The sequence below is a fragment of the Condylura cristata genome, unplaced genomic scaffold, assembly GCF_000260355.1.
Source record: "Condylura cristata isolate star-nosed mole 26May11 unplaced genomic scaffold, ConCri1.0 scaffold00016, whole genome shotgun sequence".
Classification (NCBI taxonomy): Eukaryota; Metazoa; Chordata; class Mammalia; order Eulipotyphla; family Talpidae; genus Condylura; species Condylura cristata.
In genome coordinates, this window is record NW_004567117.1 from 22,556,646 (window position 1) to 22,581,354 (window position 24,709).

General features: G+C 53.9%; 1 protein-coding gene across 11 annotated transcripts in view; it reads right to left on the reverse strand.

Annotated features, from left to right (window-relative positions):
- The window catches only part of CELF4 (CUGBP, Elav-like family member 4), a 279,310-nt gene that overhangs the window by 8,405 nt on the left and 246,196 nt on the right, over positions 1-24,709 (reverse strand). For 2 of the 11 annotated variants that reach the window (XM_004683865.2, XM_012725870.1), the window contains exons 4-10: positions 19,133-19,261; positions 18,411-18,490; positions 17,873-18,016; positions 16,530-16,677; positions 14,644-14,793; positions 11,050-11,115; positions 9,438-9,521 (exon numbers count right to left, since the gene is read on the reverse strand). In XM_004683865.2, coding sequence (XP_004683922.1) covers positions 9,438-9,521; positions 11,050-11,115; positions 14,644-14,793; positions 16,530-16,677; positions 17,873-18,016; positions 18,411-18,490; positions 19,133-19,261 — 801 coding nt within the window. Of the gene's footprint in view, positions 1-4,560; positions 4,705-9,437; positions 9,522-11,049; positions 11,116-14,643; positions 14,794-16,529; positions 16,678-17,872; positions 18,017-18,410; positions 18,491-19,132; positions 19,262-24,709 lie in introns of all 11 variants that reach the window. The other 9 variants (XM_004683857.2, XM_004683859.2, XM_012725869.1 and 6 more) reach the window with 9 other exon arrangements.

Below are 24,709 nucleotides of genomic sequence, written 5' to 3' on the forward strand. Positions count from 1 at the left end.
GGCACCCGCCCCCCCACCCCGGCCGGCCCCGGCACCTCAGCCCTCTCCTTCGGTGGGAGAGGGCGGACACACCTGCGGGTGGAGGAGTTTATTGGACACTGTCCTCCCTGACAGGAGGGGGCCTGGCAGCGGGAGGGCACAGGGTGCCGGCCTGGGGAGAGAGAGGAATGCGAGGGGGAGGGAGGGGAGGCACCTCGGAGAAAACCTCTCCAGCGCCGTTTCCGGCCGCCCTCCCTCGCGAGTGCCTCCTGGCGGCCGGGGAGGGCCAGGGGCTGAGTCCTCGCGGCCCCTCCGCCCCCCTCCCGGTCCCTGCCGAGGCTGAATTCCAGCCAGGCTCCTGGTGGACTCTGGGGTACAGCTGTACCGACTCGCAGGAACCCACCCGGGGGCTGTCGTCACCTCCCCTTTACTCCTGTAAAATCCAAGCCCTGGGAGCAGGCGCTCTTTGCCCTCCCGGAGCACACATCTGTGGATGTGTCCACTAAGGTGGTTGCAGTGACAGCAGCACAAATAGACACTATTTGTAAAAATTAGTTGAGCTCCTTCTCCATATACCATGGTCTCCTGAAGTGCTTTCACAGGTTCACCAGCCACCCCCCACCCCAAACAATCCAGGACAGGACAGAGAACCAGGGCTCGCTGTCAGCCTTCTGAAACTATGCATCACCTTAGAGAGGCTACACTTAACATCAACATTCCCCAAACCGACTGGCATGGGAGTTGCTCCTTAGGAGAGGGGCATTTGAGGTCAAATGGCTTACAACCAGGCCCCCAGAGACAGTTCAAGACACATTAACAAATAAAAACACTCCCCCACCCCATTTCTCCAGTTAATAAATCTTTATAGCTTTGTTTATTTAACCTTGCATTTCCTGGAATTTATTTGACTTTCGAGGCCTTTTCTTCTGTAAAATGGACTTTGAGCCTACAAAAGCTACAAAACTAAGCTAGGTGAGATTCCCAGGTTGTGCAGTAAACAAGCCTACTTGGGGTGCTTGTCCTGAAACAGCCATTAGATCTCTAAGGCATGGATGTGCAGACCCCCCACTAAAGCAGAACCTGTTATCTTGGTTAATTGTTCCTGACTTCTAAGGCCTGCCTGGGATCTCTCCACATGTGGTCCTCTCTCCCTTTTTACCTCTGGCCCCATGCTGCCTCCATCTGGCTTCTGGCCTCTTCTTCCTCCCATCTCCTTCCTGCACAGCCACAGGTCATTAAAGATGGGGGGGGCGGAGTGGAGTGTGGGTGCAGGTGAGTGTATTCAACAGTGTCTGCCCACGAGCATGGATGGGACAGGTAGAACTAGGCCCAGAGCAAACAACCAACACCTGGATAAGTCCAGATGCTGAAATGTCTATGCCAACGCAGACAGGGGTGATTCATGGTTATCCATAGTTGGAGGTTAGCATGACTCATCCTTCCACAGTCCCCTCTCACTCCCTTCTGGCCCATCACACCCCACCCCAACCCTCCCACCTGTACCTCCCTCAAGTCTTAGTAGTGCAGAGGGGTTTCCAAATGTGTGACGTGTGCATCTGTTACCCTGCTCTCCCCAAGACTGAGGAAGGTGTTTGAACTAAAGTCTCTTCCTGCAGGGACAAAGGACAAGATATCCTGTATGTGACAGGTGATGCTGCTCCCTCTTCGACTATGTGAGCAAAACAGGAAGGAGATGGCAGAAAGAAAAGCAGGCTGAAGATGCTTTCTAGAGTGAGGTAAAAGGAGGGAACAGCACTCAGTGTGGAGAGTAGGAAGAGGGTGTCTTAAAGGAGGGAAAAACTCAGACTTTGTGGACCATTTTAGGTTCTTCAGAAGCCCCAAGTTGGGAAGTTGAAACTCCAGGAAAGTCTTCCTCTGCTAGCTTTCTTAGCCATAGAGCAGTCAGGGTAGCCCACAGAGTGGGTACCCCACCATGTTGACAGTTTCCGAGGCTGTCCTCACCCCCCACCCCTGCCCAGAGCCTCCTCCCCTCTGGTGCTCCCCCCTTCCAAAGAGTTCCTGCCTCCCACACCAAGGGAAACCAGGCAGGTAGGATGGTGTCGCCTTGGTCCTTCTGCCAGAGTGGCCACCATTTGTGCAGCACATATGCTCACAGGACCTTGGGAGAGTCCATTTATGCTGATAAACTTGAGTGGGGCCCTTGAAAGGATCACTGGGGACCACTGTCATGGCAAAAACAGCCCTTCCTTTGTGTAATAAAGGGATTTAAGCACTTCCCAAGTGTCTGCTCTGGCCAATCTCCTCACATACAGCATCTGATGTACCAATGCAGTACCCCTGAGGGATGCCTGCTGGACTCCCCATTTCACAGATGAGGACACTGAGGCTCAGAGAATTCAACAACTTGCTCATGAGTGAAGTGAGTGCTCAGGTTTGTTGTTTTGCTGAAGGTGTCTGGAAGGGGAGTGGAGGGGGAGAGAGACAGAGAACACACACACCTAAGCAGCTTAAAGAGAAGCAGCAGGGACAGGCCATCATAGCAACCTGTCCTTTTCTTCAAGCCAGCAGGTGTTTGGCACTAGTTTGTTCAAGAAGAGAGAAAAGAGTAGAGGTAAATAGAGCTTTCTAGAACAAGTAGAGGAAAACCCTTGGTCTGAAAGAACTTAAATGGGCTTATGGCAATGTTTGGATATGCTTGAGGCTGACTCAAAGTGGATGGCTTGGAAAAACTGGCTGTTCCTATACCAGGGCAGCACAGATACAGAGAGATGTGTCGGGAGCTGAGTCTGTCCAAGGGGCTCAGGCCTCTCTGGGCTTTTAGCAGACTTCTGTTTGCGTAACATCTGTGCTTATAGAGTCAATGAGCATGCTCTCCAGTTTATTGTTTTACATATACATATGGTCATGGGAAACAGTGGAGGGTGCAACCTTGGCTTTTGGGTTTGTCAACTAAAGAGAAATGAACTGCTGGGGCAGCAAAGCCAGTGGGTGCCACAAGTTTCCTGTGGCAGCTGCCAAGGTCCTGGGGTACAGAAGTTTTGAATACTAGGGGAGCAGGCTGAAATCTCAAGCTCTTTGTGGTTCTGGAAGGTAAGTGTTCCAGGAGGTCTCCAAACAGTACCTCTGTAACAATAGCTTCCCGAGGCCTGTCCACTTGTCTGCCTTCCCCCTAGCCTAGCCCGAAGCTGTAACCTGGTCAATAGAGACTCTTACTCTGTCCTTACAGCCCCGGAATCTGGGGGCCAATCTGGAGATACTCAGCTTCCAGCAGACTCGGCTCTGGTTCCGTGTGTGGCTCTTTGGGGACTCGAGTCCTCATTCCTTGGGGACTCATGAACAGATCTGGCCTCAGAAGGTAGGACTGATGGGGGTGGCCGAGGTGGGAGAGGGGCTGTGGCAGTGGAGTGGGCTGGAGACATGTGGGGATGAAGTGGGAGGTCTCAAACAATCAAAACACAGAGTAACATTTAAGGTGGGATTTCTAATAAACAAAGAATACTTTTTAGCACGAGCAGATCCCAACTCTAGATGACATTTGGGATGTACTTACACTAAATATGTACCAATGCTCATCTGAAATTCTAGTTTAACTGGGCTTCCTGTAATTGATCTGTTCATATCCCCATTTCCCTCGCCCATCTAACACCCTGTCACCAGGCAAGTTTCTTGAAAACTTTATCTTCATTCTATTACTCTCAGCTCAAGGACCTGCCAACGTCTTCCACTGTCTCCTATACCAATGGAATCATCCTCATCTTTGTGGTCAAAACACTCCCAGCAGAAACCCTCCCTCACCACAGGTCTCCCCTCTCTGCTCTTTTCTCCCCAGAGCCTCCTGCTTCCTCATTCACTGACTTGGGCTCTTCTCTTTCCAACCCCAGGCCCTGGTGCACTGCATGCTCCCTGCCTGGAACTCCCTCCCCTTCCTGTATGCCTATTTACAGCCACCTGCCTTTCTCAGCACTCAGTGCCTCATAGATTTCACTGCAGAGTGCTTGCGATTTTTACCTAAGCTCAGACCTGAGGCTTCCTGAGGACAGAGATGTTTCCTCTTCCTGACTCCTGGGCAATGTGGCTCTGGTGGCCTGAGGGGTGTGGGTGGGGAAGGAGGCTCATTGGATGGCAGGAGGGTAGCGAAGAGCAGGGTAAACAGAAAAGGAGGTAGGGGACAGGACAGAGAGGTGGATGGAGGAGGCCAAGGGGCAGGCAGGTAGGGGCCTCAGCAGCCCTCCCAACCCAAGGGTCATGCTTAGCCCAGGGCTACTGTGACCTGGGAGAAACTGGACTGGCTCCCTGCCCCCTCCACCCCTGCCCAAGAAGGCCCCTCCTCCTTTTCAGTCTTGGGAATCGGGCCTTTTGGCAGTGAGCAAAACCTATCTCTGGGACTGGGAGGGGGAAGTTGGGGAGAGGGGTGGGTGAGCAGGGAAAGCCAAGAAGCCAAAGGCTCAGAAGAGAGAAGAGGGGTGAGAGGAAGAGGTTGGAGGTGGGGCCATGGGGAGCTTAGGGAGCTTCTGGGGTGGGGCGGTGTGAGGAAGCAGGTTAAAGAGTTGGACACCAGTAAATAGGTGCGAGCACTGCCCTGTCCTAGGTGAAGCTAGTTGGTTTGTTATCTTTACCCACCAAAGCATTTACTTTGGTTAGTCGCCCGATCCACAAACACTTTCGAGGAGATGACATTACCGAAAGGGAGGAACATCTGCATCAGCTCAGCGTCCCCAAACTCCTGGGGCAGATGGTAGATGAACAGGTTACAGCCCTCGGGCCCTGCGGTGGGGGGAGGGGTGGGTCGGGGGAGGCGGGATGGCGGGGTGGGGGAAGAGAGAGACAGAGGAGAGGTGAGCGAGTTAGGCAGCGGCAGCAGGGAGAGGTAGGGGCAAGGTTAGGAGGGGAGGTCTCATCCAAGATTCAAAGGCGTCACGGAAGACGGATGGCCCGGGGTCTGAGCTCTGGTCTCAGCTCTGCCCTTGAGCAAGTCACTGAACCTCTCTGTGCCTCCGTAGCCTCTTCTGCAAAATGGGTCTGTCCCAGCGTGCCTGGCAACTCTGAGGCTCCAGGGAGGGGTAGGTGAGTGAATGAGGTGAAGTCAAGGCTTGATCAACCTTGGACATGAGGTGCGGAGGAGAAGCAGGGTAAGACCTAGGAAGGCCGCCAGCCTCTGCTTGGGGAGGATGAGGGAGGTGCAGTGAGGCAGCCACTCTGCTGGTGGGAAACTTCACCTCCCCCAGGCCCAGCTGGCTTTCTGGGGCCTGGAACCCCCAAGGGGTGGTGGATGGCCCACTCTCCTCCCCAGTCTGTAGCCACTGCTTCTCATCTGGTCCCCAAACGCTCCACTCTCCTCTCCTGATTGTTGAAACTCAGCCCTGGTCAGGAGGGCAGAAACCAAAATTTGTACTGCCTCCTCCAGCCACTAGGTATGCAGGAGGAGCAAGACAGCCAGGCTCCACGATTCGCCAGGGTACCTGCCAGCCCTGTTACGAGAATGGCTCCCCACCTCATGCAACAACACAGCCCTGCCATTCCCACGGCATGAACGACAGGTCAGGTGGCTCTAAGCATTTTGTAGATATGTTCTTTCACTTTCTCCTTGCAGCAGTCTTGTGAGGCAAGTGCTAGTGTCATCCCCACTTCACAGATAAGGAAACTGAGGCCCAGAGAGGTTAAGTCACCTGCCAAAAGTCACGCACTAGTGGGGGGCGGGTGGGGAGCAGGATAGGAACCCAAGCCACCTGTCTCCATAGTCTGTTCTCCTCTCCCTCTCCCGTAAGTCCCAGTGCCATAGAGCCCCTGCATACTGTTGTGATCTTTGGGGTCCTGAAATTCCCAACAGCTAAAGATTTACGATTTTCCTTTTCAAATGACCAAAATGTCCAATTTTAACTCTTTCAAATAGAAATCTTTCCGAGTTGCTTTATCTCCTGCCATCTGAAATGGAGTAATTCAACCCTGTAATTTAACCTTGTAAAGTGTGGTCGTTTCAGTGATGGTGTTCAGCTTACAAAGACGTGCAGGGAGAATTGCTGGAATTGTTAGAGGTGAGCAAGAACTGAGGTGCTCATCAGAGACAGGTGGGAACTAGGCATGAGCGTCACAGTGAAGGCTGTAGGACACCCATGTGGGCTTTCACAGCCAGAACCAGCTGCCATCTCTGTCAGATAACCCATTTCCGGGAGCCAAGAGCTGGCTTTGGAGTCTCTGACCTTCTCTCCTCTTCTCTCCCCTTCGACTCCCCTCTCTCCTCCTGCCATGTACCTCAGCCCTTAGAGGTTCACAGCCAATAGCAAGACTCCTCCCACCACGAAGCTGCCCTCTCAGCTCTGACGTCTTGGGTCCTTCACTGCCCACCTTCTGTCCCCAGCTCCTACGGCCTCCCTGGACTGTCTCCCAGGCCAAGTGTCAGCTGACGGCGCGTTCAGAACCGGCGCAAGCATGCTTCCTCACATATTTCCAGGGGTCCACACTTCTGGATCCCCAAGTGCCGGTGGGTTTCCCCTCTCAGTAGTTTCCCCCAGTGGTGTTCTCCCTGTGTCCTGTTCTAGAGGACTCTCCTTGGAGCAGGAAGCTGCTGGCAGGACCCACTGCCAGAGACTCCCTACATCCTCTCCTCTCCCTTCCACGCTTCCTGAGTCCATAGTCTGTAATCTATTCTGGGGCTCTTTCTCCCAGCCTGGGAAGTTTTCTTTCCAGTCAGACAGCACCTAGGGCATTCGCCTCCTTGACCCCTGCCCCCCACCCCAGTGCATGCCTTCCCTCCTCCTCCCACCTTAGTTCTTTGGGCTTCCCTGCTCCGTCCCTCCACTCCATGCTGACACCTGCCTTCTATATGGGGCCCTCCTCTGAGTTCAGGTTCTGAGAGGTGCTTTAAGAGGGCATTTAGCCTGTTCTTAAAGCAACCAGGGGCCTTGGAGGACAGGGTCTCTAGGCCCAGGCCCAACACAGCATGTGACAGGCAGCTCTCTCAGCTCTAGCCCATCCCCTGCCCCTCCCCCTCAACAGTGAGTCTACCCATCCCACATGACTACCCGGTTTCACTGCATTCCCTCATTCACGGTCACAGAGCATCCAGAAGGTCCAGAAGGCAGGACTTTACAGGTAATCTGGTCCCGGCCTCCTGAGAAATGGGGAAACAGCTCCAGAGACAGAATGCGACTACCTTGACCACACTACAGCCCCTGCCAGAACCAAGACTGGACCATCCCTGAGGTAACCTCACCCACCCCGACTGTGGGATCCAGGCATCTGTTGGTTTGTAGGCTCAGCTTAAAAATGAGGAGCTGGACAGTGGGTCTCCCCACAAGGCCGTATGTCCTGGTAGTTCAACGGCATCGCACCAGGAGGCCAACTAGCGTGGTTAGGGGAGCCTCTTCTCTCTTGCTATCCTCATGTCCTAGGCTGAGCACTGCCTGGCCCCAGCCCACCCTCAGGCTGTCTCCCCTGGCCCCAGGCAGCATCATGCCTTTCGCCTGTTCTCCTGCCTGGAATCCCTTCTTTCCCTCTCCACATGCTAGAAACCTAACCCGTCAGGACCCCAAAGTCTCCCTGATGGTCCCACTCCCAGCACCATGAGCTCATCCTCACTCCATGTGGTTCTGTGGATAACTGGAGTCACGGAGCACCCCTTCCAGACCTGACTCCCCAGGATGGCTCATCCTGTGCACCACAGTCAGAGGGAACGGGGGCAAGAGCAGGGGAACCCCACACCTAGAGGAACAGGTCACGGGTCTGGCCCACGAAGCAGGGCATGGGGGTGGGTGGGTTACAGCTGCTCAGAGATGGAGAGAAGTGTAAGAAGGACCAGTGGGGTGGGACAGTCTGGGTGGGGAGGGCTGGGGGGCAGGTGGAGGGCCTGAGCTGAAGGCTAGAGGTCGGGGCTGTCACATTGTCACATGTGTCAGTCAGGGCAGCACTGACCTGTAGCTCTGTTTGTAATCATGTGTGTATGAGTTGGGGACAAGGGGGGCAGGGTTTGGAGACCAGTGAGCCCAGGTCAGAGTCATGCAGGATATTGACTAAGGCTGAGGGTGAGCAGCCTTAAGCTTGTGGGGTGACAAAATTAGGAGGGCCTCTAGGCACAGCAGACACAACTCTGAGGTGGGTGTGGGGTGGGCAACACTGAGACTCTTAGACCCCACTTCTTGGGGCTCTGTTCTGAGTGCAGGCTTGGTTTGTGGGGAGAGAGCTGGGGCAGGTCAGGCTCCAGGGCCAGAATGTCGCAGTAAGAGGACAGTAGGGGACACGCTGGTGGAGGTTGGCTGATACACAGATGGTGGGCTCGGGGGCCAGAGGAGCAGAAGGAAGTGACCACAGGTGTGGGCAGGGGTCCCACTGTGCACCCTCAGGGTTCCTATAGCTTGGTTTTCCTAGCCATGGGGAGAAGCAGATCTCAGGAGCTTCCTAGTGTGTATAAAGTGGGGTGATATGCCTCGTGTATGACTTTGGAGGGGTGACAATTGTTAAAGGCCACATACACAGTGAGAAATCCAAGAGCAACGACAAGGTCCAGTAGGTGGACTCAAGTTAGTTTCATCCACGCGGCCCGCCAGGGGATGGATACCTCTGTCCTCACTTTGCAGATGAGCACATCGAGGCTGAGAGAGGTGTTGGCGGCTGAGCTGGGAGTCAGACCCAGACAAGTTTGCTGAAAAGCCCAGCTCTCAGGCACCCAGGGCTCCGGGCCTGTTCAAGGTCTGATCAAATGGGTTTAGCCCAACAACCCTCAAGGTCCTTTTCAAAACCAACCTATATCCCACAGTTCTGGGACAGTTTGCTGCAGTGGTTAAGAACCAGTATTTAGAGGCTATTGGCAGCCCCTGGCCATGGGATTAGAGGGAGACTTCACTGGCAGGGGGACCTTTTCATGGAGGTGGGGAGCACAGGGCCTTGTCAGTGTTGCTGCCTTTCTTCCTCAAACTGAGCTTACTACGAGCAGGGTCACAGAATGTCTGAGGTGGGCTTATAGCAACCGTCGTCTCTGGGCTCTGGAATGGGAGGACATGAGGGTCTTTACGAGGCTTTGCCTGGCCCTGTTTAACACCAAGGCATCTGGCCATAGCTTTCCAGACAGCCCTTCCCCACTAGCCTGTCCTGCAGCCTCGAATGACCTCAGGGCACGGAGCCCTGCCTGCCCTGGGAATACCACTCGCTCCTGGCCACCAGAGGGCGCAACTTCTGTCAATTCGTAGCCTTCCCTAGCTCCCCATCTTCACCAGCAAAGCCCGCCCATCGTGGAGGGGTATTTGCGAGCCCCACCTGTCCTAGGACCTGCCTTCCTGACCTCCTGCCCCTCTGCTTTGCAGAGCTGCCCATGAAAAGTGAAGCACTGAGCTTCGAGGGGAACATGCCCCGCTTCACAGCCCTGTTTTCTTCCCTCGCCCTCAACACAACACACAACTGTGGTCATCTTTCCAAGGAAACGCCCCAGCCAAAGGCCCAGGTGACCAGCCTTTTTGGGGAGAGTTGGGAATAGGGAGGGGCCTGGGAGCCCCGGCTTGAAGACTCACCTTCTCTCTGTTGCTGGGGGATCATTGGAGGTGGCTGAGGAAAGGCCTGGCTTATCTGACCATAGGCAGCAGGGTAGGCAGCTGCTGGAGGGCCAAAGAGTAGAGGCAAGAGCGAGAGGCGGTGACAGTGGCATGGAGAGAGACAGGGCGAGAGGCAGGAAGAAAGAGAGAAGTTTCAGTATTGAGCAGTAAAAGCAGACCAGCCAAACAGTGCATTTCAGCTCAGCCACTTAAGAAAAAGCCAGATCTCAGCAGTAATACAGGAGAAGCGGCAGTGAAGATCAGAAGCTGTGTGTGTGCGTGCGAGTAGGCGTGTGTGTAGGCGAGTTTCATCTGGAACAATGGCCAACACGCAGATGTGGGTAATCCATGGTAGCAGTTAATCAAAACCATCAGAATGCCCTAGACTAGGTCAGTCATGACATCAGAACCCCCTTCCCTGAGTCACGGCTGACTCTGGCTCACGCACCCTCACCCCCACTCTGTGGCTCCATGAGGCAGGGGGCCATCACCCTGGCTGTGGACTTGGTCCTGAGATCACACAAGCGGATGGTCTCTGGGGGCAGAGCACTGAGTCGGACACACCTTCCATCTTTGTATTCCATTGGAAAGGGCCAGAGGTGGGACAGGAACAGCGACCCCTCCTCAGCCTGGCTGGGCTCCCAGAGGGGTGGGACCTGGGGTGAGAGCTTGGGGGTGGAGGACCCAGAAGATGAAAGAGCTTCCGTGGGCTCCAGGGGTCAGAAGCCAATGTCACCTGAGTCCCCACAGGGCCAGAAAGTCTCATCTCTCTGAGAAGAGTCATTGCTGGACATTCTAAGCCCAATGAGGAAGAAACCTGACCAGCTAGATGACAGGATACTAGCTGGGAGGTGGTGATCATGGTGTGTGTGTGTGTGTGTGTGTGTGTGTGTGTGTGTGTGCACGCGCATGTGTGTGCATGCAACCCAGTTCCAGGGGAAGAGGGAGAGGCGTGGTGACAGCCCTCCGTGGTCCCTGCAGTGACCTTCCCACTCGGTGACGCAAAGCCACTTGATAGCACCAGACTCTTTTTGCCTCTTTCTCTTATGACCTCGGGCTGCTTATCTCACATCATCTTTGCTCAATCCCCACTCCTCCTGGCTGAGTCCTGACTGTGGGGGCAGGAGTGGGAGGTGCTTCCCATCAGGGCTTAAACCCAGGCATCTAGCTTCCTGGTCAGTGACTGGACTGCAGGGACCCCCCCCCCCATGTTCTGTGCTGTGTGATCCTAGATAAACCGGCCCTGGGGGTAACACAGGGAAGGGAAACTGGCTCCCAGGAGGGGTAACTTCACAGCAAGGTCAAAGTCTCAGCCTGGGTCACCAACTGCCTGACTCATCTGATGTTATAACCACCTCCAGAGCACTCTGCCATGTTGGGTGCACTCTGCCTGAACACTAGGGGGCTGGCAGAGAAGGAGGCTGTTTGGGTGGGCAGGCGGGGTCTCTGCCAGTATAGCCCTCCCCCCCTTCCACCACATCTCCCACCACACCCTCCCCCCTGTTGCTTCCCTAGCCCACATGGGCCTGGAGTGGGGAGGGGACCCTGGTGCCCAGGGGTGGGGAGACCATGGGGACGCACGGATACTAACGACCTGCATACTGCTGCACTCCCGCGTAGGCCTGCTGCAGGGGGTCCGCGGCGGTGGGGCTCTGCGCTGCAGGGGAGCCAAGGAGGCAGAGGTCAGTGGTGCCCACCCAAACCGGCCCCAACCCCACCCTGCCCACAGAGATGATACTGTGGCTGCCGGGCTCTTCTCGACCATAGTAGTGTCTACCCTAGTGTGGGACATCTGACACAGGAACCCTGAGTGCCTGGGCCCTGTTGGGGTCTCCCCACCTCGATCCCAGGGTAAAAAGTAAGTAGGGAGAAGGGTGTCGCCCAAAGGGGGAGGCAGGCTGCAGCTGCATGAGTGGTTCATGCAGAGGCTGGAAGGAGACACCAGGGAAGGGCCTGATCGTGAGGGACAGGTCCTAGGGAAGGGCTGTGGGCTAGAGGCTGTCAGGAGGATTCTATCATTAATCTCAGTAGAAGTGTGGGGATGGGGGGACAGGTCCAAACTGGGTGAGAAAAAGGGCAGCAGAGGCCTCAGCTTGCCATTCTGACATCTTGGGGCACACAGGCCTGCTCGAAAAAAGGGGCCCCTTTCCTCATTCTTTGGCAGTTGGCACAAGGCATGGAGGCCTTTCACTCTAGGCCATGCCTGGTGCACTCTCAGCAGGAACTGGCCACAAAACTGAGACCTGTTTCATCTGTTTCACATGCTGAGAGAGGAGTGGACCCCACAGAAACTGAAGCACCCCAAGACCCAGGAAGAACCTTCCTCCCACCTGATCTCATGACTCTAAGGTATCCACTGTCTAGTACAAGGAGAGGACCCTTCTGCTGGTGCTCTGGCAAGAAACCTGGGGCAGCTGGCCTGGGGCAAAGGCCCCGTTCACTTCTGCTTCCTTTCTCTGTCTGTAGAAACTGCAGACAAAACCCCTGAAGCATGGGTCAGTGGTGCCTTTGATGATCAAGGCCAACGATCATCATGAGGGCTGGTCTGGGAGGCCCAGGGAGGTGGGTGAGGACAAGTGAGAAAAAGAAAACTATCTGAGCTTATCTGCTGGGTGACTCGGGTTAGCCAAGCTAACTGGCAGTGCCAGGCAAAGAGTTCTGTAGACTAGAAGAATCCCCAAATGTCCCTTCTGAGCTCTCACCCCTGAAAGTCTCAATAGCATTCTACCACAAAAGCACCCTGTTTCAGAACCTGGGAATATCCTGGGGCACAATTCCTTAGAGACTGGCACTCCCAGCAGTGAGGTGCAGGTATGCTTGGTGGGGTGGTATCCCCTCCCTCCTGATGTCGTCTTCTTACTCCCCCACCACCCTCAACTCTGGAGGGAGAGCCACACGGGCCTGCCCTCTGGTCTACCCAGTTACTCATATGCTTTTGTGCAAATTAGGAAAAGGTGGCCCTTTCTGGGAACACGCCGTTTGGTGCCCTGTGCAAACATCCCCTCACAGCTTCCATGGCAGCTGCCCGAGCACAGTGCCAGGCTCACAGCAGTGCCCGGGGAACTGCAACGCGCACAGCGAATGAAGACTCCCAGACATCTGGGAGACCCACCCTCAGGGGGCCATATGGCAGAGGCCCACTGTATGCTTCCAACAGGATCCCAGTGAGCAAGCAGCGAGAAGGGAGAAGCTACCTGGGGCTAGGAAGTGGAGAAAAGCACTCTGAGACCCTCTCTACTTCTCTGCTTAATGACCTCATTAGTAACTGCCAAAGAGTGAACATTTTGAAGGATCTCGCTCATTACAGCGGCTCCAAACTCCGCATTTAAAGATGGTAAATTAATTTTTTTAATGTACTACTTTTCTCCTTTCCTTCCCTCTATCCCTCCCTCCTGCTCTGGCAGGGAATTGTTTATGGGATGTGGCAGATTGTTACAAATGGGGGAGAGAAACATTTCCAAATTTGATGAGGGAAACAGCTCACAGATGCTAGTGGGGGTGGGGAGGGAACAGGTTTGTCAAAATCCAGAGATCCAGATGGGCTTGTGGGCAAGGAGGAGGGGGAAATGAAACCACCCAGATGTGCTGGGGACTGTATCTCCCAGCCCATGAGCCTGAGGCAGGAGGAGCCCAGGAATCTGAGATCAGTGGGGTCTCTCGACCTCTAGCTTGAAAGCTCCATCCACTATCTCCCTTAACATCCCAGCATCTTCTACCTCAGACTACTGACTGGCGCTCTGCGCCCTGCCACTTCACTCTCCACGCTTCCAGAGTCTCTTCTCTGTGCACCGAGGGGTGAGCTGTGGGGCACTGGGAAGGGATCAAGAACAACTCAAAGTTCAAAGTCAGGAAACTGTCCTTTACTGCTCTACAGCAGAGTGACCTTGTACTCTGCCACTGGGATGTTTATATTCTGAAAGTCTGGACCTCACTCCAGACATGGCAAACAAAGTCTCCAGGCATTTGTGGGTTTTGCACATCTGGATTCAGATGATACCTAAGTGGGGAGTGCTCTTTTGCCCACCCTGCCCCTGCTGACATACCCCAGGCTGACCTCCTCTTCCTTAGTGGGGCCAAACTTTTTACACCCCCTGCCCCTGACGGGCAGGTCCTCCTGCCTCGGGCTCCAGGACAGCCCCTGCAAAGACATGTGCTCCTTAGTCATCATCACCGCTCCATCTGGTCAAGCCTGGTTGGAGCCTCCCCATCGGGGAAGCTCTGCTGGGCTTCTTCAGCCAACACAACTGGCCCTTCACTTGATTCCTTTAGCATTCTCTCTCCATCAGACTGTGGTCTGCCTAATTGTGTCAGCATTCTGTCATTGTATATTTTGTTCCTGACTGAATTTTGACTTCTCGGGGGATAGGTCTTGCCTTCCTCCTAGGGGATCCTCTTTAATATGGCACAGACTTGGCATTTAATAGTACTCACAGGGACCTCATGAGTAACCTCACCATCTGCCCTCCGGGGAGGAGAATAGCACGCTTCCTCTGCCTCTTGCTAGTCTACACTTGAGCTTTGTTTGGATCCACCTTCTTGCTCTGATGTTAATGCATCCTGAGATCAGAGAGGAGCAGTTTCAAGTCAACTGGACACTCTCCCCACAGAAGTGCTAAGTTTGAGAGGACCAAAGTGAATCACAAGCAGGCCTTCTGAAGCCGCCACTGTTCCCTGAAAGGAAGATTCAGGAACTGTCCGAGGTGCTGATCAGGGTTTGTTGTTTGTTTTTGCTCCATGAGACTGAATTGATATGTAGAATGCCAGTTTACAAACTGCCACTTCCTACACAAAACAGGCTTTTCCTACATTAATTGAAAATATGATTCATCATTTACCTTCTACCCCCTCACTTCTTATGGGTCAAATTCACACTCAATTAACTTGCAATTACATTTCTCTACCTGGTTCTCTAACTGTATCTACTCTTTTCTGTCCTGAGGAGTCCCCAGGGATGGTGTTCTTGCTCACACACCAGACTGACACTTCCCCAAGGATGAAAGTTTTATTTCCTTTATCCCACAAGGACCTCCTTCAGGGAGGACAGGAGGCTGGCTCCTCTGGATCACATTCAGGGTTCTGCCAAGGAATGAGCGGAGAGCAGAGCCTCGCTCTGTCAAAAGAGTGAGGGCAGGGACAGTGGATGAGTGTGCTGCATGGGAAAGAAAGGGCTTATAGACATGCTCACCTGGGTAGGGGTGGATGCCATTGGCAAACACAGCTTCCGCAGCAGGCTGCCCATTGGCCTGTGGGGGGAGGCCGGTGAAGCCGTTCACCCCAATGGGGGACGGGATGCTAGGCACGGCTGGTGCAGTGATGCCCGGAGGGGTGCTGCCACCTTAATTCCAGAAGTGGAGAAGGGTGAAGAAAGGGGAGTCAAGCAGAACAAAGGTGAGGCACTTCCACCCAGCAAACTCCAAAGGTCTTGGGATAGACTTGGAACTTCTACACCAAGTAAATCCTACCTGTGAATAATGCCTTGGAATGTCTTCATGCAAAGAGCAACTCCACCCATTCCAATTGTATCCATCCTTTAAGAAAGAGTCCAAACCCCACCTACTCCATGAAGACATTCCTGACCACTGACTGCTCGATCTTGGACCTATAGTACATAGACTATTCTCAGTGTTCTTGACTTGGATCATTTTTCATCTTCCTTTGGTCTTTTTCAGTAGTTCTTGCTCATACTAGCTAAGTCAGCATGGGCTGGTTCTTGTTCAGCCACGAAGGAATTTCTAACTTGCTGGTTCAGCTTTCTTCCTTTAGATTACTGAATGGCTGATCTGCCTTCTCACAAAGGAGTTGTGCTACTTGGGTAGTGGAGGTCTTAATTCTGGCATTCCCTTTCACTGAGAGAGCGAGGCCTTTGTAGAGCCATACAAAAAGTAGTCACCTTGGTGTCCTCCAGTTGAGGCAGTGGTGATGATCACTGTAATGATGGTAAAGTTGGGTCAGATGACAATATCCTGTGCCTTTCTTGTGCCATCTAGATGGCACCCAAGGTATAGATGGTAGGGTGATTGTACTGATGCCCAAGACTGGAAAGGCCTGTTCTCTTCAGGAAGCAAGCTCTCTTTGTGGACAGGACCTAACTCTGGACTTGGAAATATCCCCCAAGCTGGGGATCAGAGCTGTGGAGTGGTGCTCAAATTGGATCTAGAGATGGTAGTCTTTTATGGCTGGGGGGGGGGCGCAAAACAGCTTTTGGATATCAGGAAGGCTGAAATAATGGCCTGAGGACCGTGGAAACTTGGTGAATGAGAACCTGGAGTGTCAGGTCAGATCTTGGGACTAGACAAGGGTCAACACTGACACTATTAACATTTGGGACCAGATATTTCTTCATTGTGGTGAATTGTCCTGTGCATTGCAGGGAGCTAATAGTTGCTTGCATCTACTAGCTTACAGCAGTACTCCACTCTCCCATTTGTGACAATTAAAAAATATCTCCAGACATTGCCAGATGTCAAGGGAGAGGGCTGAGATTGAAAGGAAAGGATAAAATTGAGAATGACTGGACTGGACGATAGTCAAGATCCAACTAAAAAGCATGCTCTGTGAGCAAGGTTGTTTCCAGCCTACCATCCTTTGCTAATTCTTAGGTTCTTGCTTGTGTAACTATCTTGGAAAAATTCAGTGAGCCTAAGCTGGCTAAATGCAGTTGGAAAAAAGAGTCTCCCTCTGTGCTTGGGCCAGAGACCAAACAAGAACACAGAATGGGCAAGGTTCTTCTCCCGTCAGACTTTAAAAGGAGATGCTTCCATGTTAATTCCTTTCTAGATAGCTACAATGAAGATCATGGTGAAGTGCTTATTGACATGACTAATCACCTTGAGTGAAATTCTCATCACTCTGAAATCATATTATGGACTGCATGGGACACACTTTCAATTTTCCTTTGGGTCCCCAGGGATTAAAACAGGTTTGAGACAAACTGCCAGAGTCTCAGGGCTGTTCAGGCCGAACTACCACGTGCTCTGGCCACAGGATGGCCCACTGGTAGCCAAAAGTCCCAGCCTGGGTCGAGTGGCTCTACTGCTTGGCCAGGCCCTGGGCTGGTCATCCCCAGCTCACCTGAGGTTGGGGTCATGGGTGCGGCCGCCAGGCCGTTCATGTTGAGGGCTGCCATCTGCTGCATCTGGGCGGCGGCGAAGGCAGCCATGGGGTTCAGGTAGCCGCCCTGCGCGACTGATGCCATTAGTGCCGCTTGTTGCTGCATCAGCTGGGGCAGAGGGAGTGGAAAAAATATCATGCACTTCCAGGGGGGCAGCCCTCCCCACCAAGGGGTTCAGCAATGGAGGCCAACATCCCAGGCCTGAATCCCAGGGTGCTTAGACGCTTTTCCCCAGAGAGCCCTGCTACTTGTTGTCAGTGGCTACTAGAGACCACCCCCTGAGAGAGAACTGTATCTAAAAATAATGGTCAGGTCTTTGGGGCTCTAAAGTTGTTGTAGGTGGTGGTGGGGGGAAGGGGGTTGGTCCCACGTGTGCTGGTCAGCCTCATGATAGGCCTATTCATGGAAATGCCACCTAAATTTCTATAGACATGTTGGAGGAGACTCTGCAGAATTAACTTGGCTTGAATTTCTGTCCAAAATGGTTCTCACTTGGAGTCTTTTGGGATAGAAGTGATAGGAGAGTTGTAAATAGAACTCAAGTCACCCTCAAAGTTCTCAGAATAGTGAGTGGAGTCTAACTGGAGAGACTGGTTGAACAGGATGTGTGGACACTGTCCAATAAGGGAGCTGGGCTCGCAATGTTAGAAGCTGAACACTGGCCTACCTTGGTTACACCCTTGGGAGGGGGGTGTGGTTGCAACCTGGGAGGCTGCTCAGGGGAGCTGTGACAGAAGGGTCCCCAACACAAATGAAAAAAGCGTGCCAGTGGTCTGAGGCAGGCCTGGGGAGTGCGTAGGGGAAGTGTGGAGTGCCTTGGGGCACCTCATAAGACCCCTGTGGGAGTAACCAGGAGGCCTGAGGACACACTCCTTAGTGCTGTGCTTTAACCCACTGCACCACCAGGGAAGGCCCTGAGGACACACTTCTGTGAGCAGGGACAGGGGTGGGGAAGTGGCAACCAAACACCTAAACCTCAGTCTCCCTTCCAGTCAGTTATTTTAGGAGTCAACTGGCGGGAGAGTGCTCGGGACAGCCCTTGTTGCCCTGCCTAGAGTCTTCTTCTCCAGCTCCTCCCCTTAAGATCCGGGGCAGCAACCTGCTTTCTCCTAGCAACCGTCCCAGCTTTCTCTTAACCGCTCTGGCGTCTACCCTCAGGTTACTTTCCGAGCTCTCTTTGCTGCCCAGTGTGGAAAGGTGTACAGGACCCAGTCAGCACAGCTCCTCTCCAGGGCTCAGTGGGGAGTGAGCTGGAGAACTGCTGCCCTCCACCCTCTCCCCACCCTACTACGCCCCCACTTACTGCCTGTGCATAGGCGCCATAGGCCCCGAAGGGGATGGCCATGGGGTTGAACATGCCCATCTGGCCGGCCATCTGCTGCATTCGCCGCATCGTGCGCTCCTTGTCTGTGTCGGCGAACTTGACCACCAGACTGGATGAAGCTCCCTGCAACAAAGGCTGCACGTGAGGTCCATGTCCCAGCTGCCTGGGCTCCCAACTGCCTGTGCCCCTGGCCTGGGCCCACCTGCCCTCCCCCCCCGGGTGGTATGGGGACCTGGGGGTTAGGATATCTTGGTACTGGCATTTGCCTAAGGGCTTGGGGCCATTTTCTGAGTGACCTCAGGCTAGTCCCTTAACATCTTTGGGCCTCAGTGTCTTTGGGAAGTGGGACTAACAGTAATGCCTCCTTGTTTCAAGTAGAGAACAGGAGCTGGGCGCCTTTGACACTGAATAGACCTCATGAGAGGGTGAGCAGGGGCCCTAAGGGGTTGTGTGGGGTGGTGGGGAGTTCTCTGTCTCAGTCCCCCCCAACCCCCACCCAAGGGGTGCCCACACTCACCGGCATGGTCTGGCTGCCGTGCAAAGCGTTGATGGCAGCTTGTGCCTCGGCGTGAGAGGAGTACTTCACAAAGGCGCATCCTGGGGACAGGAGGCTGAGTCACCCACTGAAGGCCCAGAGGAAGGCCAGACAAGCAGGGCTTAGAGGCAAAGAGGGAAGGGCCAAAGGGGAGAGGGCGCATCCCAGATGAGAGCAGAATGGGCGACACACAGACACTGAGAGAGGAGCAGACCCAGAGCCACACAAAACAGGAAAGACCTGGGCAGGCCCAAACTGAAAAGTCCTTTTAAATCGACCCACCCTGTTCTGGTCGGGAGCCTTTACACACCCCCAGGCACTATCTCCCCTCTCTTTCCAAGAATCCCGCCCAGGCTCACAATCCTCCCAAGTCCTGAGTTCAAGGGGGCTCTGAACTCCACCCTCCGGCAAAAACAGCCTCGCACATCCCCCCACGCCCCACTCCCAGAGCCTGCTCCCACGCCCCACTAGCCCCCTCACACACCCCACTCCCTACGCCTGCTCCCACCCCTCAATCCCAGAGCTCATCCCCAGCCTCACTCCCAGAGTCCCCTCCCCCCCCCCCACTCCCAGAGCCCCCTCCCACGCCCCACTCAGAGCCCCCTCCCACGCCCCACTCCCAGAGTCTGCTCCCACGCCCCACTAGCCCCTCCCACGCCCACTAGCCCCTCCCACACCCACTCCCATGGTCTGCTCCTGCGCACCCTTGCTGTTGCCGTCGGGCCCACGGAGGATGGTGCACTCCTCGATGTTCCCAAAGGCCTCAAAAAGGCGGCGCACGTCGTCCTCGGACTGCTGCTTGTTGAGCATGCCCACGAAGAGTTTTCTATCTTCTGGAACAAAATTAGGAGATGCTTACCTGGGCCAGAGGGCCGGGCAGCGCTGGGGCAGGCCCGGGGATTTGCGGGCAGGCCCGCTGGAGGAGAAAGGTTATGGGGGGCAGGGAGGAGCTGGGCAGGTATGGGTCAGGGCTCATAGCTGGAGAGGTAGGAGTAGGAAGTGGGGTGGGGGACATAGCTAGAGGGGAGGGGCATCGGGGGAGGGGTGTGAGGAGCCAGAGGGCTTAGCCAGAGGGGGCAGTGAGGCAGGTGTGTCAAGCTGGAGCTGGACTGCAGCAACCGCCCTGTTGTTTTAGAGGACAGACTGCACACTGAGGAAGCAGTGCCACCTGTCTGCACACTGCCCACCTGGAGCATGCTGATCAGGTGGTCCTTCCTCCCTCCTCTTAGACACATAATATTTTCCTCAGCTACCTGAACCCACAGACACCAAAATTAACCCTCAATAGGCAATTTTGCCACAGGGCCTTTGCATATACTGCTCTCCTGACTAGCATCCCCTGCACGCCACATAGCTGAACCCTTCTCATGGTCTAGATCTCAGTTTAGATAATGATTCCAGGTCAAGATCCCTCCTTTAACTTCCCTGTCTCAGGCCCTCTCTCCCAATGCAGCATTCAAAGAGCAATTCTTTACTGCTTTGCTTATGTAATTGGTTCTGTCTTGGTTCCTCCCTGCCCATGTATGCTCCCCAAGGGAAGAGGCCAAGCCTCTCTGGGGGAGCAGCTATTGGCCCCCAGCGGGGAAGTATGGAAAGGACAAGTGTGTGCCCTCTCCACCTCACACGTGTCTACCTCCACCTCGTGCCTCTCTCTTGTTCTTTCCTGTTTGTCCATGGTGCAAAATCCAGCCCCGTGTACTTTGAGGAAGTTATTTCTGAGGTTCCCCCGGCAGCCCCTTCAGTAGCTTGTTGACACCACTCAGCTGTGTGCTTAGGGTGACAGGAACCACATGGGCTGTGAATAGTCAGCAACAGTAAATGACTCCGAAAAGCTTTCCCTGTCTACAAGCCGATTTCAATGTGACTTTCCTTCCTCCCACGGGGAGTGGGTGAGGGGGTTGTCTTGGGCCCCTCCCCCTTGACTCAGATCAACGCTTGCTCTAACCAATAAAGAATTTTAAAAATGATGTCAGCCGACTTCTACAGCTAGGTCATAAAAGGGATTGGCTTACACTTTGCTCTCTTCTTTGGGGATGCTTGCTTTGTAGAAATCAGTCACCATGCTGGGAAGAATCCTCAGAGTCCACACAGAAGGAATGCAGGACCCGGTGAAGAGTCACCATCAACAGTGAGTCCTCAGAGGGCTCCAGCCTCCAACCATCGAGGCTTCTAGCTGGACCCCAGACACGCTGAAGCAGAGACAGGCTTACCTGGCTGTGCTACTCTGCACTCCTCACCCGCTGAATCTGCGAGCATAACAGTAGGTTGTTTCACACTATTCAATTTGGGGCTAGATTGTTATGCAGCCTAGTAACTGGAACAGGGTCCCCTGGTGGCAGCACTCAGCAATCACTAGCTGTTTGTTGACCCTTGAATGACTGACACATACAGCCAAAGCTGCTGAGATATACACCCCAAATTGCAAAGAGTCTTGCCTGATTTCCTGTAAATGCAAGGCACTCGGGGACCATGTCTCTTTGTATTCACAGTAGGTGGGACCTACTGCCCTGGAGAGCTCCCTCACCCTCCCATGCTGTCAGGGAAGTTCACATATCCCTGAGGGATCACGGGGGTCTAGAGCAAAGGGAAAGATCCGTCAGGCTTCAGTTCTCTTTCACAAGCCACCCCCAGAGTCCTCTTCAGATGTCCTGCTCTGCTGGAACCTCCTCTTGGCCCATGGAAGGGTGGGGCACACCCCATCCCATCTGGAGAGCAAGATGGACTGGGGAGCAGCAGTTGGGGAAGAGGGAGAAGGATAAGGAGTGAAGGTGAGGAGAGATGGGCTGAGAAAAGTGGCATTAGGTGCAGAAGGAGAGAAAATGGTGGAGACAAAAAGAAGAAAAAGAAGTAGGAAAAGACCAAAAGCAGCAGCAGAAATGGACAGAAGGAGAAGGCAGAGACAGAGGAGAGAAGGGAGCAGGAGATTGTGTTGAGCCCCTGGAAGCAGTAACTAGATTCCACTGAAGTGGACGAGGAGCTCTGAAACCTTCCTGGAGTCACAGAAACTGCCTCCAGGTCACCTGTGCTGCCTCCATCCCCAGTGCTCCATTAAATGGGGTTTCCAGAAAGACTAAGAAGTGAAATCCCACCCCTGCTCATCCCTTGGCCCATCAGCTTAAAAATTCTCCCAGGAAAGAAGAGGAAGGGAAGAGAAGTCACCTCCTCCGCTAGCTCTGAGCCTGCTCTGATTTACATGCCGGCTCCGCTCCTCTTCGCCTTCTCTCCTGACGTCTGAATGTATTCCTTTATTAGCATTATGACAGCTTTCTGATTGCATTAAAATTCATCCACACGTGCCTTTCTACCCAGCCACTTCCCTTTTGCTTTTCCCCTCCCCTCCTTGGAATCTCTGCTTTAGCGCCAGTCTGACTTCTGGGCCTAGCTGAGCCCTTTCTCCTTTAGGACTTCCCAAATGAGGAGGGGCCCAGATGCCCCCTCTTACTGCCCATCAGGATTTCCCTTGGGAAACAGCTAGCCTTGCCTTTCTGCAAGGCTGTAGGAAACCAGGGAGACCTGGCTCCAGGTTCCCTTCCTCCAGCTGTTCCTGAATGAGTCACAACTCAATTGCTGGTTTCTAGGGCCTCAGGCTCATTGCCCTTGCCCTCTCATTTCTGGTTGGCTGTTGGTCCTGGCTGGGTGATGCTAAGGCTCATCTTGAAGACCAGGGGCTCCTGGCCCAAGCCCATTGGTTGAAACCCTGGTTCCCCTGTCTTCTGGCAGTGTTTCTAGTCCCCAAATCAGTTTATAGGCATGCAAAATGGAATAATTAGGCCTCCTGGTGGGCATTAGGCTTCCAAGACATACTTTGAGGCCAAACCTGGTCAGCAGTAATGACAATGGTACTGACTACTGCTTGGGGTTCTCTATGCAAGAGGAAAAGGAAATGGAGTTCTACCCCTGCCTACCTCCTTGGTTTGCCCTGCTCTGATTTGGTCAGAAGGTCTAAATCCCCCCCCACCCCCCCCGGAGACCCTGTGTGTCAGAGAGGAGAGAGATCATGTCTTGGTTGGTCAATAGTAGAGAAGATGAGCATGACAGAGCATCAGGATCTTGTAAGTTCAAAGTTTCACAAAATGTGTAGAAGAAAATACTAACACTAGCTGACTAGGAGTCAGTCCTTCCAGCCCCTGGTCTTCAAGATGAGCCTTAGCATCACCCAGCACTAGCAGTAACAGTTTGGACCAGACTCAGGCTGTGGCTACTCAGCTGAAATGGACAACCTCCCCTCATGCCCGCCCCACCTCTGGTCATTTCCCTGAGGCACTGTTTCTAAGCTTTGGAGCCAAGTGGCTGGTGTCTTATGTCTGATACCAACCTAACTACAGTCTTGGAGAATGACCCAGTTTTGCAGCTGGTTCCCGGCCTCCAGCATAGACACAGATCCCTGTCTGCTGGCAGGGACTGGGCAGCCCCAGACCACAGACTGCCTGCCTGGGTGATGCTGAGGTTCTGCCTCTTTCATGTTCCCTCCAAGGCTGGGCTCTGGGGCTATCCCGGCCACTCTGTGAAGTTCAAATAGGTACCTGGGCCATGCAAGACACCTTGATGGGGGATGAGGCCAGGAGAGGCCTCAGAGCCCAGGCTGAAATGGTCTAAAATGCCCTTGGGTGGGAGGTCACTGGGACTGAGTGGGGGCAGGGAGAAGTGGGAGCGTGTGGAGGCTAGTATCTGAAGCCCAGAGTCCCCCTCAACAGAGCCCAGTTATGGCAAGGGGGCTGCTTTATGACACTTGACTCCAGGGCTTGAGACTGACACCCACTGACTGTCAGGCTGCGTGACAGTGATGCCAGTGGTGCTGGGTGACAAGCAGTCTCCCATCCTTGAGTTTTCACACGGGGTCCTCCTGGCCAAGTAGCGGAGTTCCTATAGTCATTCAACAACCACTCACTGAGCACCTTCTCTGTGCCAGACACTGTTGTACAGGCCACTTCCACAGCAGTCAGACAGGAGAGGTGAATCTGCTCCCAGGAGTGGATACCCATCCACGACAAACAAGACACAAGGAGACAAAGGCCATCAGGGCTGCACACAGTGGCCCCATGGTGTGCTCTGCCTACACAGAGTGGCAGAATAGAATAGGGAGACCCCACACAACACAAGGGTCCTCCTCTTTTTCAGATGAAGAATTCTGGGCAAAGAGGGAGCCCCAGCACACACAACCAGATCCAGACTAAACCCAGTCCACTGGGGTCTCTTGATTTCTTAATCCTTTAATCCCTTGCTTCTGACTTCATTCTTTTTAAATGTGCCAGTAGCTGTGGACATGAGTAAGTGCCTAGGGTCCTAGGGTTCTGGAAAGCAGGCTGTGACCCACACGGGCAACAGCATGTGCTAGACCAGCCCTGCCAGAGCCCAGAGAAGATAATGTGACACTCTGTACCTTGATGTCCTAGCCCCGCTGCTGGGGAAGAGGCATGGCCTGTACTCACTGCAGCCTGACACCCCAAGGAGCTGTAGGTGTGGAGTCAACAAAATAATGCATGGGAACAATACCCAGTTCTGTGTCAGGTGGACTGGACCACAGCATATGACATCCTGGGTCTACCCGGTTATTTACCAAACACTTTTGTGCAAACATTTACCAAACACTTTTGTGCCTGGATTTGGCTGAACAGGCTGAGATGAGTCTAAGAGCGCTTCCTTGGTCAGAGTTGAGAACGCAGGGTCTGAGATCCCCAGAGAAACCAGCCTTCAGCCCAAGTCTCAGCCATTCACACACATCTCCCTCCCACCTCACCCCACTCCCAGGGGAGAGGAGGACTGAAAGGCCCCGCCCAGGCATGGTGTCAGAGGATAGGTGAGGTGTTCCAGGCCCATATCAGAATGTGAGCAGTGGCTGAGAGGTGAGAGGGAGCCCTTTCTCCGGCTCCCAACTGGTCCTTGCCTGAGGCAGGGTTTGTGAAACAGAGGTCCAGGGGGACTTTGACTTGGCTAGTTCTGCTGCCTTTCTCCTACTCCCTCTCCTTATCTCCACTAGCCCGCTCACCCCTCATTCCTCTGGTCTCTGGGGTCTCTTTGTTTTTCCAAAACTCCAATCTAATTCTGAGCTTCAGTTTCCCAACCTATAAAAGTATTAGGCGACACCTCCCTGGAAGACATCTGTGCTTCTGAAAAGGCAGTGGAGTTGCCGGAATCGCATGCTTCATCCAATCTTTCATGAGCAATAGACTCATTCGCTCAGGTATCAGACAAGAACGGGGCTCTGGCTGAAAGGATTTGCCTTTTACAGGGAAAGCCCAGAAAGCAGAGGAGCAAGACACCAGTGGCAGCCTTATCTCCCT